The sequence below is a fragment of the Nycticebus coucang genome, chromosome 4 (assembly GCF_027406575.1).
Source record: "Nycticebus coucang isolate mNycCou1 chromosome 4, mNycCou1.pri, whole genome shotgun sequence".
Taxonomy (NCBI): Eukaryota; Metazoa; Chordata; class Mammalia; order Primates; family Lorisidae; genus Nycticebus; species Nycticebus coucang.
Genome location: NC_069783.1, coordinates 72,970,545 through 72,984,740, shown reverse-complemented (window position 1 = coordinate 72,984,740; position 14,196 = coordinate 72,970,545). Strand labels below are relative to the sequence as shown.

At 44.6% G+C, this 14,196-nt stretch overlaps 1 protein-coding gene across 5 annotated transcripts in view; it reads left to right on the top strand.

Moving 5' to 3' along the window:
- Positions 1-14,189, top strand: part of SLC4A5 (solute carrier family 4 member 5) — a 103,980-nt gene extending 89,791 nt beyond the window's left edge. For 4 of the 5 annotated variants that reach the window (XM_053587805.1, XM_053587804.1, XM_053587801.1 and 1 more), the window contains 6 exons: positions 1,455-1,523; positions 2,147-2,320; positions 5,031-5,186; positions 7,308-7,392; positions 8,526-8,593; positions 11,607-14,189. In XM_053587805.1, the coding sequence (XP_053443780.1) occupies positions 1,455-1,523; positions 2,147-2,320; positions 5,031-5,186; positions 7,308-7,392; positions 8,526-8,560 (519 nt within the window). In that variant the 3' untranslated portion in view covers positions 8,561-8,593; positions 11,607-14,189. Of the gene's footprint in view, positions 1-1,454; positions 1,524-2,146; positions 2,321-4,497; positions 4,628-5,030; positions 5,187-7,307; positions 7,393-8,525; positions 8,594-11,606 lie in introns of those variants that run through there. The other variant, XM_053587803.1, reaches the window with a different exon arrangement.
- The last annotated feature ends 7 nt before the right edge of the window (positions 14,190-14,196 follow it).

The following is a 14,196-nucleotide window of genomic DNA, read 5'->3' as shown; positions in this document are numbered from 1 at the left end:
TTCCCTTTCCTAAATTAAGCTTATCTATAATTGCCCCCAATCTTTTGCAGATATTCTTTTCCCCCATTGAATATCTCCAAGTGGCTTCTTCAGGGGTAATCTTGTAAGAAACAAAGACTAAAGAAACAAAATGCTAGTTTATTTATTTATTATACAATGGAAAAATATTTCTGGCTTGAGAATCAGTGCTGGACATACCCTAGCAGTAGGTCAGAGGCTGATAATTCTTTTTTATTTTTTAAGACAGAGTCTCAAGCTGTCACCCTGTATAGTGTGCTGTGACATCATAGCTCACACCAACCTCAAACTCTTGGGTTCAGGCGATTCTCCTGCCTCAGTTTTTCTGTTTTTAGTAGAGATGGGTCTCGCTCTTGCTCAGGCTGGTCTTGAACTCCTGAGCTCAAGCAATCCACCTGCCTCGGCCTCCCAGAGTAATAGGATTACAGGTGTGAGCCACTACGCCCATTCTTGAAGGGATGTTTCTGGCAGATATTTTGTTTATTTAAAATAGTGGTTCTCAACCTTCCTAATGCCATGGCCCTTTACTACAGTTCCTGTGGGTCATGACCCACACGTTGAGAACCGCTGATTTAAAAGTATATTTCAAATATGGAAAGAGTTCCAAAGAGCCATTGTATATGTTAATCCTGATACTCTTTAGTAGATAAGTATTTACGTAAAAAAAACCTCTAAGAACAGTGCTCTTTAGGGGCCATAAACACCTTATAGTGTTGGCATGGTATCCTATGGTCCCCAAAGTGTTCTAACATGCCTCCCTTGAAAGTAAGGTGGAGCAGCCTTTTTTCACAGTGAGGAGACGTCTGCAGGTGAAGGAGAGATTACAGGAGCAGAGACAGCGTAGACAGACAGTAGAGAATAGCCTGGAAAGGGTGTTAAAGATTGAAATGATGCGTATAGAGCAGTGTAAGTTATATGATCCCATTCTTGAAAAAGCAAACTACTCCTGACTACTCCTGTGCATGTATGAAAGGAAGGGTTCCCACCAAAACTAGCAATGGTTGACGATGAGTGGTGGTTGGTTTATACACTTCTGTTTTGCTTCTTTTTCATCTGCTGGTGGATGATGTGCGATTTCTGTTAAGTGTCCTTGGCACTACCTGCTGACGCAGGGCAGCTCCCTAAAAGTCCCAGCGCCCTGCAGGCTGGCCAGCTTTGGACGCCCTCATCTGAGGCTGCAGGCGGGAATGAGGTGGCAGAAGTGAGGAGGGGGCAGTCTGTGGAGCTGTCCCACTTTCCAAATGGAGTAAGCCAGCCAGACCACACGGCCAAAGGGCCAGGCCAGGAGAGCAGCTGCACGTCTGGTGAGCTACTCCCTCTAAAGAAGGGAGCAGAGAGCCCCAGCAACCCACGTCACCCCCCACCCCCATGTGGCTCTGGATGTGCTCTCAGACCCTCAGTGCCTCCCCCAGTCCGCACCTCTGCTCTCCTTTCAGTACATCCCCATGCCGGTACTGTACGGAGTCTTCCTCTACATGGGTGTGGCCTCCCTCAACGGCATCCAGGTAAGGCCCAGAGGACCCTGCAAGTCAGCAGTCCGTGTCTTGTTCCCTGTCAACAAGACCCTGAATGCTTGCTTTCCTATTCAATGAAGGAATAACAGTAATAATGATACTACCATTCACTATGTGTCAAGCAAAATAACTACTCACATACGAGGCACTTTATAGGTGTCATATAATTTAATCTATATCATTAGGTCCTCTGGTCCCCATTTTACAGAGTGGGAAATTGAGGCTGAGATCAAGCTTACTCCAACGAGCATGTCTCTACACCTCTCTGTCTTCCTTAAGGCACCTCCATGAAAGAAAACATTTTTGTTTGGTTTTGTCCTATATTTACCATGAAATCCCAGAATGTCTTGGACAGTTTGTCTTGCAGTTAAGTTGCATCTCCTTGAATATGGACCATTTCATGGCCAGTTGTAGGGCTGTTCCCCAATCCCAGGGCTCAGGACTCCTTCCCTAAGACTCCATATCTATCTGCCCAGACTCCCCTAGCCCTCTCCTGTACATCTTTAGGGCCTGCATAAGGGTCTCCTCTCTGGGACCCCACCAAGAAACCCCCTTTCCCCGGTCCCAGGCCCCAGGGCCCAGCTGCCTGACTGAGCTCCTCACTGTCCCCCTAGTTCTGGGAACGCTGTAAGCTCTTCCTAATGCCTGCCAAACACCAGCCAGACCACGCCTTCCTGCGGCACGTGCCTCTGCGCCGGATCCACCTCTTCACCCTGGTACAGATCCTCTGCCTGGCGGTGCTGTGGATCCTCAAGTCCACGATGGCGGCCATCATCTTCCCCGTCATGGTAAGTTGGGCGCTGGCTTCCCCCTCCTGCTCAGCAGGGCGGTCCAGGGGCAGGTCCTTCAGAGAGCACCTCAACTCCCTTCCACCTTCTACCTTCTGCTCACCCATGGCCTGGCTGTTGCAGAGCCAGGCATAGAATAATCTGATTTGAGTTGAGTGCTGGTGTGAGATTAGGGGTGGAGAGGAGGCACAGGAAAGAATGTCAGTGTGGTGAGTGTACCCTGCAGGGACAACCCCCACTGTAAGATCAGGGCAGCTCAATGACAACACAGAAGCCACCCACTTCTTGGGTCTGGGGAAGGACAGGAAGCAGAGAAATTCAAGAGGAGACTGAGTTCCCCTCTGCAAAAGTGCAAATTGATCTTCAAAGTTGATCTACACTAAATACAAATCTTTTCACCATTCAAAATAACTGAATTTGAAAAGATAAATAGAGAAGAGAAAAAAAGAACTAGGATCAGAGATCAAGAACTTCAAAACTGGCTGGGTGCCTATCGCTCAGTGGTTAGAGCGCTGGTCACATGGTCTGGGGCTGGTGGGTTCCAACCTGGCCAAGTCCTGCTAAACAAAAACAAAATAGCCAGGCATTATGGAGGGCACCTGTAGTCCCAGCTACTAGGTAGGCTGAGGCAAAAAGATCGCTTGAGCCCAAGAGTTGGAGTTTGCTGTGAGCTATGACGCCACAGCACTTTACCGAGGGTGACGAAGTGAGACTCTCAATTAAAAAAAAAAAAAAAAAACTTCAAAACCCAATTACAATATAAAGTTTGAGCTGGGAAAGTATAAACAGGAGTTCTTTGACTATTTTCACAAATTTTATGTAAATTAAAATTATTCCATGTGGTGGCTCACATTTGCAATACTAGCACTCTGGGAGGCCAAGGCGGTGGATCGCCTGAGCTCAGGAGTTCGAGACCAGCCTGAGCAAGAGGGAGACTCTGTCTCCAAAAATAGCTGGGCATTGTGGTGAGCTCCTGTAGTCCCAGCTACTCAGGAGGCTGAGGCAAGAGGATCACTCGAGCCCAGGCGTTTAAGGTTGCTGTGAGCTATGACACCATTGCACTCTACCGAGAGTGACCAAGTGAGACTCGGTCTCAAAATATATATATATATTAAAAATAATAATAATAAACAAATAAAATAACAAGTTGCATCTGGCCCCCTAGATAGCTCCACAGGAGGGTAGTGGTGCCTATAGCATGAGCTAAAGTCTGGGAAAGCCTGGGTGCTCTGGATTAAGGGCCAAAGTAGGGAAGGACACAGGGGAGAAGTTGAGATGCGCATTCCTGGGAGGGCTCTAAGAGGTCCTTGACTCTGGGTGCCCATTAAAACCAACCAGGATCAATTAAATCAGCTCTTGGGGAAATTCAGGCTTGATATTTTTAGTAAGTCTATAGGTGAGCTATAAATGTGCAGGTAGGGCTAAGAACCACCACTTCAAGGAAAGGGAAATGGACCCTCCCGACTATGCCTTCATGGGTGTCAGAGGTGATGAAGGGAAAGAATATAGTAATAGTAAAGACTGGCATTTATGGAGTGCTGTTCACGTTAGCCCACACCTGCCCCTGAAGTGCTTTTCAGATGAGAAAACTGAGGCTCAGGGAGCATGAAAGAGTGACCCAAATCACACGGCCAGACCTGAGCAGAACAAGTGCACCCCCTACCTAATGGATTTTTAAAAAAATATATTTACATACAGAAAAAGTCTCTAAGTTTGGGCAAAATCACAGAATGGTGATTCTACCACCACAGTCCTGACACAGAACAGCTCCATCACGCCCAAAGTTCCCTCTTGCTGCCCCTAGGCAAACAGCCTCCTCCCCATTCCAGCCCCTAGCAATCATTGACTTGTTTTCAGAGCCAGGATTTTTAAAGCCCAGATTTGTCCATCTCCTGAGCTGTACTTGCTCCCAAGAAGCAGTGTCAGAGAGGAACCAGTGTCAGATCCAGTAAGTGTTTTCTCCTGGTCCTCATAGAATGGCCGGGTCTTGCTAATGAGAGGGTAGTAGGTACTCACATCATCTAGCTGTCCTGGGTTTATTGAACTATTTAAAGGTTGGCTTCTACTCTTCCTCAAAGAACACTTGTTTCTGCCTTTTAATTCATTTATCCTAAATGGAACCAAACTTTCTAAATCTTCCCTTAAAAGTTGCAGATATCCCAGTACTCTTTATTCAGCTTCTATTAACAGAGACATTGGCAGCTCTCAGAAATGGAAGCAGTGAGAAAGTGTAATCCTCAGACTGGCAGTGTCAACATCATCTGAGACCTGTCGGAGATGCAGATGACCCTTCCCTCAGACCTGCTGAGTCAGACAGTCCGGGGCTGGGAGCCAGCCCTTCGTGTGCTAGCAAGCTCTCCAGGCAATCTGGAGACATGCTGGAGTTTCAGAAGCACTGATGTAAGAATAACTATAGTTCTCCAATTCATGGTCTCCTCCCAGGCTCCCCTACTTTGGTGTCACAGGCTCTGTCATTGGTCAGGATGGCCACTCACCTGAGAAGAGGCCAAACAAGGAGCACCAAGGTGGAGGATAGGTGAACAGTGGTTTGTGGTAGCTTTGAAGTGGCTCCAAAGACATTGAGCATGAAAATTCCCTGAATTTAGCCAATTGGGGTCAAAAAAGACTGTACCAAAGTTTGGGCACTGAGACCACAGTCTTCCCTGAACTCCCACAAAACTTCAGCCTATCTGTCCGTCTGCCACCCTAGATCCTGGGCCTCATCATCGTTCGAAGGCTTCTGGACCTCATCTTCTCCCAGCATGATCTGGCCTGGATTGACAACATCCTCCCAGACAAGGACAAAAAGGAGACTGACAAGAAGAGGAAGAGAAAGAAAGGGACCCAAGAGGACTGTGATGAGGAGGTGGGGGAGATGTGAGGAGCCAGGTCAAGAGACCTTCCCTCCGCATTTGCCAGGGCCAGGGAGGGGGGTGGCTTTGCAGGTGGCCTGCAGCAATGCCCAGGCCCTGTGAGGATGAGCTGGGCTTCTGCTTATCTTGGTCTGGGGTGCTTTTAAAAGCTCATCTGTTCAAGTGAATATCCTCAGAGTGGGCCAGAATGAATGAGCCTCCCTCCCTGTCCAGGGAGACAGTGATTGGCCATGCCCACTCTTTCCCATTACTATGGGCTTTTAGAGCCTTCATCAACAGCTGTCAGGTTCCTGAGGGAATGGGGCGGAAGATGGCTTCAGCATGGAAGGTTGTGAGGACTGACCTGCAGAGAATGGAGCAGGCCTGGGGGAGGGGTCTAATGGGCACTCACAAGTAGGCTGGACTCCCGGAAAGGCAGGAGAACCTGGGACAAGTTTTCCTTAGACCTGACCCTCAGGTGTTGAGGGTGAAGGTGGGGGAACAGGCAGATGTCCTTGCTGAAAGGAGAGTGACCTCGTTTCCCAGGTGCCTGGGACTACTTGGTTGCCCCATCTACCCATTTCTTCTTCCCCGCTTCCTTCCTATCCTATCCCTAAAACACTCAGGGAATCAACGGACAAGAGGCACTTCAAAAATTGTAGTAAATCACAAAATATTAGGCAGATTCTCTTGATTGTGAACTCAAGAGTCCATTAAAGATAACAAAACTATTCCCTAAAAAGGAAGTGATTTCCCCAAGATGAACAGTGAAATGTCTAAGTGAGATTTTTTTTTTTTTTTGTGTGTGTGTGGAGACAGAGTCTCACTTTATGGCCCTCGGTAGAGTGCCGTGGCATCACACAGCTCACAGCAACCTCCAACTCCTGGGCTTCAGCGATTCTCTTGCCTCAGCCTCCCGAAGTCTAAGTGAGATTTAAGAAAATCATTCCTCAGCTGGTCGTAGTGGCTCACACCTGCCATCCCAGCACTCTGGGAGGCCCAGGCAGGTGGATAGCCTGAGCTCACAGGTTCCAGACCACCTTGAGCAAGACCCCATCTCTAAAAATAGCTGGGTGTAATCTGGCTATGAGAGGATCACTTGAGTCCAAGAGTTAGAGGTTGCTGTGAGCTATGACGCCAGGGCATTCTATCCAGGGTGACAAAGTGACTGTCTTAAAAAAAAAAAAAAGAAGAAAGAAAGAAATCATTCCTTATTTCGACTTTGTTGATTTCCAATATGCTAAGTTGCCTGTGCCATATCCTACTGTCATGCCGGGCTCCCAATCACCCAATTTGACCCAAACTTACACCTCTGCATCTACTTTGTCCTGTTCTCCTAAGGATCTTGCCTTTTGCAGATGAAATCTGTTCATAGGCAAATCTGTCCTGACTGGTGGTGATTAAACCATCTTCTGGTGGTGGTGATCAGCCAAAACACCACTGGTCCTTGAAGAGTCCTTAAAGGAAAAAGTCTGCAATTCTTATTTTTTTGTAAATGGTTTGTAAAGATAAGTTCTGAAAACAAACAGCAACTAAGTGCCTTTTAAAGACAAATCCTTGGGCGGTGCCTATAGCTCAGTGAGTAGGGCACTGGCCCCATATACCAGAGGTGGTGGGTCCATAACCGGCCCTGGCAAAAAAATAAATAGATAACTGCAAAAAAAATAATAATAATAAAAATAAATACAAATCCTCCTTTTATAGATTCATTCAATAAATTTTTGTGTGGCTACTACATGCCAGGAACTATTACAGGGTTGGGAAAAAGAATCTCTTGGTTATAGGATATATTCAGTGGCAGTAACGAGATTCCATTTACACAAATTCATTTTACATGTCTTTACGGCAACACAGCTATTGTGTGAAGTTCGTTTCCAAGTGACAGATACAACTGTTTTCATGAGTAATTTTCCTGGAAGAGTCCCATCCTGCCCAATGGCACGTGCAGGACAGCCTGCTAATTGTGTGCATTTCCCCTCAGTGGGCCCCAGAGTGTTTGCAGCAGCCCCTGTTTAGTCTGGAGGTGAAGAGGATGGTGGTTTGCACTGTGAATGCATGTGTTTTCCATCTTGGCAAGAAAGCCAAAGTTGCTGTACTGGTGGTGTTTATCAGCTTTTCCCACTGTTTTTCTCCAGCCCCAGTTCCCTCTTCCCTCAGTTATAAAGATTCCCATGGAAAGTGTTCAATCAGATCCCCAAAATGGTATCCACTGCATTGCCAGTAAGTAAAACACATGATGTCTCTCCTACTTACTACTAATCCTCCATCTCTTCCCCCAAGAAACTTCCATCTGTAACTCAAGGGAATCTGATTGATTGGGGTGTTAGAGGACCCCGGTGCTAGGCAGAGATCAGGGAGAACTGGACCACAAGAACTGGGACTCCAACCACATAGAAACCCAGAGCAAACCCTGCAGACTAACTTTAGTGAGAACCCCTCTTTCCTTCCTTTCCCTGGCTGCGCTCTAGATGCCCGTGGTACCGCCTGGCCCTCTTCTGCATAGTTTCAGGCCACCTCAGTCCAAACATGGCCTATAGCGCCTCCCACGCTTTCCATTGGTTGTTTAAGTGATTGAGAGCTCAAAGCAGAACGGAGCCTTCCCCTTAGGAACAGGTAGCATAATACTTGGATTGTAAGACAGACAGAATCAGAGGTCGCTGTGGTTGTGCTGTGACTCTGTAAATCATAAGCCATCATCATTTCACTGAAAGGGAGGCTCTTCTGGGAGGGCTCGGGCATTGATTATGAGGATCCCTAGGGATTCTATTGCTGCCTCCCAGCCTCAACTCCCTATTGGGGGACAGTCCAGTCATCAAAACACAGTCTGCCCCAGGAGTCCACTGAGTCCTGGCCCTGGTGTTTGATACAGGGCTTGCCTTCTACTCAAAGGCACACAGATTAGGAGTGGGTAGCCAGAGGATCCTTCCTAGCACCACTCTCCATAATCAGTACCTCATGACCTTTGAGTTCCTCACTCTCCTTGCCTCCACTCCCCACATCCTTCATCTTTTCTCACTCTACTCCAGCCCATCCCTGCCCTTATACCCTCCAGCTAAGAACTCTCTGGGTGAAGTAATAACTAAACCAGAAGCCACTTTCTCTGTGAGGTCCTTGTATTCCTTCCTTTTGTGTAGCATTGGCCTTGGGTTAGAAAATACTAAAGAGGGCGGCGCCTGTGGCTCAACGGGTAGGGCGCCGGTCCCATATGCCGGAGGTCCCGGGCCAAAAATAAAAAAAAAAAAAAAGAAAATACAAAAGAGAGGAATAGGTGGGGAGATCAATGGAGAAGTAAGGCATTCTCCAGTGTCATGTTCAAACCCGCTCCATGTCTGACATTTTAATTTTCCTGCCAGGAAAAAGATCTTCCAGTTGGAGTTACTCACTCTGATTCTTCCTTCAGTGACTCAGAACTTGATCGAAGGTAAACACCACTAGATAGACTACTTGGGTGTTAGATGAGAGTCTAAATTTAAGTGATGGCCAGGAAGATCTGTGGTCTCAGTAGAAGACCTTTGCTGGCCCCTCATTGGGAGATAAAACTGACAGACGAGTATTTGGGGTCAAGTAACAATTGTGTTTTCCTACTGACATAACAAGGTGGTTACAATACACAGTGGTATTCAACTTTAGCAAAAAAGGAAATTACTACGAGATTAGATAGACTGAACGTTGAAAGTAAATATTTTGAAAAAGAAAACAGTGGAGTATATAATCATTGAAATTCAGGATAAATGAGTGCTAAGGATCAAAACACCAGGTACTCTGCAGAATAAAATAATAGAGTTAATTAGCAAAGGTCAGAAAGATCTCAAGGAAAGCTAACTAAATATCAAAGATTAAGTGGAAATGGGAGCAGCCAAGAAAGGACTCAAGGCCCAATTGCCAGGAGCCCCCATGCTTGATATTCTTCATGAGAAACCACCCAGGCAGGGAGTGGACTACCTGATGACCACACATGAGGCAGGCTCCAAATGGAAAAGAGAATTTCAGAGGCAAGAAAGTCTTTGCCTGGGTTGTTACTGGGAAAGGTGGTAGTCCCTTCTTGTGAGGGTCTCATCACATACCATTCTCACGACCCTTCAGGTCCCCAGTTGGCAGTCCCACTCTTCCCTTGTGCCCTAGAAAGGACCAGAATAATTCTGTACTACTTTAGAACTTCCATAGTTGACCACCTCCCTACATTGACCACCCCTTACGTTGACCTACTTTTCATAGACGGGACATGCACCACAGGTACATATCAGTACAGTAGGACTAGTTCTTTATGTTGACCACCACTGTATGTTGACCAATTTGTTACAGTCCCTTGGTTGGTAACCTTACTGTAGGTCAAACATTAATAAGAACACAGCCTACTCCAAGTCTGGAGGCAGAGCAATCTCCAGACTTAGATGGCACTCACCCAAGAGAATGTAGGGAATCATGGGATCTTCTGAATTATGAGGCAAAGCTGTTATCACAATGCCAGGGTAAGTAAGAAAACAGACTTCTCAGCAGTTCAGCCTTCCCTAAGCAACAGGCCCAGGGATGTTCTAACCCAGGAGTGTCACATGTTCCAATTGTCTCTGCCTGCCTTTTCATCTTCCCCCCTCCCAGTCAGGGCTCCTACACCCTTAGGATTCTTATACAGTATACACATGCTAAGAGAAAAGCAGTGTGTCTATCCTGATTTATTTTCATTTAAAATATAGCCTACACTAAATCAAAACTCTAATTGCCCCACTTTCAGGTAGTAGAAAGGGAATTTGGACCAGAATAGGGGTTTCCACAAATGCCTTATATTACACAAAGTCAGGAGACAAAGTCAGAAGTGCAGAAAATTTGGTAACTGGAGCTGATAGTTCCCAATATGAAGGAGTTCAGCAGGAGGAATGAAGAGACTTAGATGGATTATGTATGTAGAGGACTGAGGAGCTCTGGTTGAGTCCTTCTGAGCAAACCTCAGGTCCGTATTTATTATCATAAAGCAGGGAGAAATGATTAAAAATTACTTAATAATTATAATTAATTAAATAATTAATTAACTTATAATTAATTAAAATTAAAAATATCAAAAAATCAGCGGTAAAAAGAGAGACATGGAAAACAGCAGACAATATGTCTCCAACTTATTCTTGCCAAATCACAGACCTTAAGCAAGTCCTTGCCTCTGTCATCAAGTGACCTTTGGGGTCTAGAGAATCTTTACCGTAACCTTTTGGCCTGGTATTGTCAAACATCACAAACTCATTCTCTCCTGGAGACCAGTTTCCTGGCTTCCTGCACATACACAGGTCACATACTATTCTCGTGACCCTCCAGGTCCCTTTAGGCAGAAAACAAGTTCATAAAAGGTCAGGGTATGCAGGGAACAAGCTTAAGTAAGAATATTTTAGTATAGGGGATCAGGGCACAATTTCCCCTTTACCAATACACTTGTGTTTTATCAAGTTTTTGAAAATAGATGGAGGCAAAGCCCACTGAATATAGGATCCCATTTCAGTGAATAAAAGGCTCAGCAACATGATCTAGTTTAACAAAGATTAAACATCAGTGACCTACCTGGTGTGATGCTTAATCCCTGGGGATAGAGAAAGACACATAAACAAAGCCCACAGGAGAACAATAATGGAGCTCACTGGAGAAGAAACAGTGGCCTGAGGGAGGAACTCGCCTTATGAGAATGTACAGGAATCTGCCAGATGTACACAGTGGGCAGAGCAGAGGAAAGGAGAAAAGGGCATTTCAGGCAGTGGGTACAGACCTGAAGGACCATTTGACAACACAAAACAGGGCTGGTCAAGATGGCTCATGCCTGTAATCCTAGCACTCTGAAAAGCCAAGGCAGGTGGATTGCTTGAGCTCAGGAGCTTGAGACCAGCCTGAGCAAGAGTGAGACCCCCATCTCTACTAAAAATCAGCAGGGAATCATGGTGGGCCCTGTAGTCCCACAGAGGCTGAGGCAAGTGGATTACTTGAGCCCAAAATTTGAAGCTGTTGTGAGCTATGATGACACCTTGGCACTCTATCCACAGCAACAGAGTAAGACTGTCTCAAAAAACAAAAAAATGAAAACACACACAGGGGAAAGAGCACAGAATAGCAGGATGGGTGGGGTGCTCAAACTAGGTGAGTAGGCAGCAATGCAAACACAGAAGGCCCTGTGTGCGGTGCTAAGGAGCTTGGATTCTAACTACCCTTTTAAACTATGGGGAACTACAGCAGCTTGTGACTATGCAAGTTCAGTTCGGCAGTGATGTGAAGACAGGTTGAAACAGGGTGAGACCAGTTACATGACTGTGGCCAAAGGCCAAGCAGACAGGAAACTGCCTGGTTCAGTAGGCACTAAGAGTCGGAAGCAAAGCCACAACTATTTGCATTAGATCCCTGCTTTGGGGGATGGGGTTCAAAACCCCAAGAACTAGATAAATCCTTCTTTCCTACTTCTTGTTCAGCATCACCTTACACTTCAAAATCTCCTGTCCAGCTTCACCTGCCTTCAACTACTCGAGAAGCTCAGTGTTCATGGTGCCACAGGTGAAGATAGAGATGGAGTCAGACTATGACTTCACTGACGTGGACAAATACCGAAGAGAAGCTGACGGCGAGACCACCCTCTGAGATGACGCAGCTTCTCCCAGATCAGGGATAGAGGGAGGGCCTGGTTTAATCTTAACTGGGAGAGTCTTAACTTCTCTGTGCCTGTTTCCTTCTTCACCAGAGGGAGTCCTTTTGCCTGATAGAGACCAGGGCAGCACCTGTGGCTCAAAGGAGTAGGGCGCTGGCCCCATATGCTGGAGGTAGTGGGTTCAAACCCAGCCCCAGCCAAAAGCAAACAAAAAACCCAAAAAAACTTGAGATCTGTCAATGTACTACCTAGGTACAAAGCTTTCCTCTCCCCTTCCCTCTGTAGTTACTAAAACACCAAAAGTTAAAACATTATACCTTATTTTAAAATGCAGTCCACCATAGAAATTGTAACATTTCTTTTGAAATGAAAAAAATGCTTGTTTCCCAAAACCATAGCTAAGATAAATGGGCAATAGTCAATTTGTGTTGAAGACAAATAACAACTTAAAAAATATATAAAGGTTAGATTTAAATCTAGATGGTCTTAAAGTACTCTCACATCCATAGAGCATGGTTGGAATTTTTGTTTTGCACATTAAGAAATGCTGAAAAGGTCGGATCTTTTTTGTCTGTTGCATTCAGTTTTCTAAGTGTTGTATGAAAAGTTTGAACCATCTGCATTATGGGCCTTGTTCCACAGTGTGACTGGGGCTTTCCCAGATTCCAAAAATCTGTTAATGAAAGAACCAATGCATTTGAGTGGATAATCTTTTTTTAAATAAAATAGTTCTTGTTAAAGTGAAATTTTGAACCACATGTGAAATCAACAAAATGACCCCTTAAATTAGTATCACTGGTTTTTCATAGCTAGAATCATATTTCTTTATACATTTGGGTAGGTCCTTCCTGCAAATTTTCAATGCTGATTCCTAAAGTCAAACTCCCATTCTCACCAACATTACATGTCAGAGCTAATGTCACATTTTGGAAGATTGTAACTTTGTAGTACTGATCACACTAGTACTTTAAAGGAATGACTGGAAGCAATTTGGGTAGATTAAAAGCAGATATTAAAGAAGTAAACCTCTTCCACATGAAACTTAAGATCGGTCATTTTATCCTCAATCCACATTTAACAAACGCAAACCATGTTTATTTAACACCAACTACGTGCTTGATAGCCACAAAGTTATCTGACATTTACTTTCTCCCAAACAATTATGGATTTCAATCTTTGGTTAGTTACTACATTTACTCAAGATGACAATGCAGGTGCTTGCTTTTTAAAAGAAGAATGACACTAGATCACTAACACCTTGTGTATCAGAACTGGTAATTGCCCCAGAGCCTAGTATAGTGAGTGCCTGGTCCATAGAAAGCCCTCAGTAAGTGTGTATTAAATTTAATCTCAAAAAAGAAGGAAAAAAAAAGAAGAAAAAAAATACATTTAATCTCAGAGCTCCCTTCTAAGGGATACTGCCAAGAGGTAAAACTCTAAACTTCTATCACTCCTACTGATAGCAGAATTACTTAGCTGTTCACTAATCCAGAACTATCTCCTGAACTTAAGGATAAATTGTCTTCATCTGCACCAATCTTGGGAGAGCTAACAATCTACTCTTAGCATTTCAGTTTTAAAAGATGGCTGATCTGGAATGGCACTCTGTTCAAATTGTAGAAATGTTATGGATTCAGGAGTAAACCCACTTGATTAATTGAACAAGCTAGAAAACTACCATGTTAATCTTTTGTTGTAAATTGATCACTGTAATTTTTACCTTACAAGTCATTTGTATTTTGTGTATATATGAACATTTTAATTTCCAGAGCTTTTCAGAGGTTGACATATTATTACTTCTTCATACAGTAAGCTAGTAATTTTTTCCACTTGTAACTATAATTCAATAAAACGTAATCCTGTCTGTTCATCTTGCTCTATGTTTAATTATTTAGGTAAGTCAGGAGGCATGGCTTACAGACAAGAGCTGTACCTCACTTACAAAAACATCTCCAGCAAACTGTCCTCTTCTTTTATCTAAGAAAACTATCAAAAGAATAAAGCCAGCTGGCAGAAGACCAAGGCAGGAGGGAGGTCAACTCCCCGATTGTTCTGCTGCCTAGCAGGAGCTACTCTGCTGGCATGAAAGTCAAAACACACAAGGGCCTATCCCTGACTCAAAATAGGCAAAGAAAGCAAACACCTTATAATCTGTCAAATCAAACTCATGGTTTAAACACACGCGCACACACATGCATGCACATACACACACACAGGAAGAAAAGAGACTAACCTCTTAAATGAACCTTACACATTCAGCTCCTGGCTTGGCACTAGACAGGTTTCTCCACAGCTCCTGGACTAGACTGGTTTCTCCACAGCTCTTTAAACCTATCTGTGTAAGGCTATAGGACTAAGTGTTACTAATCATAGAATTATCTATATTAATAATATTCAGTGAGAAAAAAACTATGGTT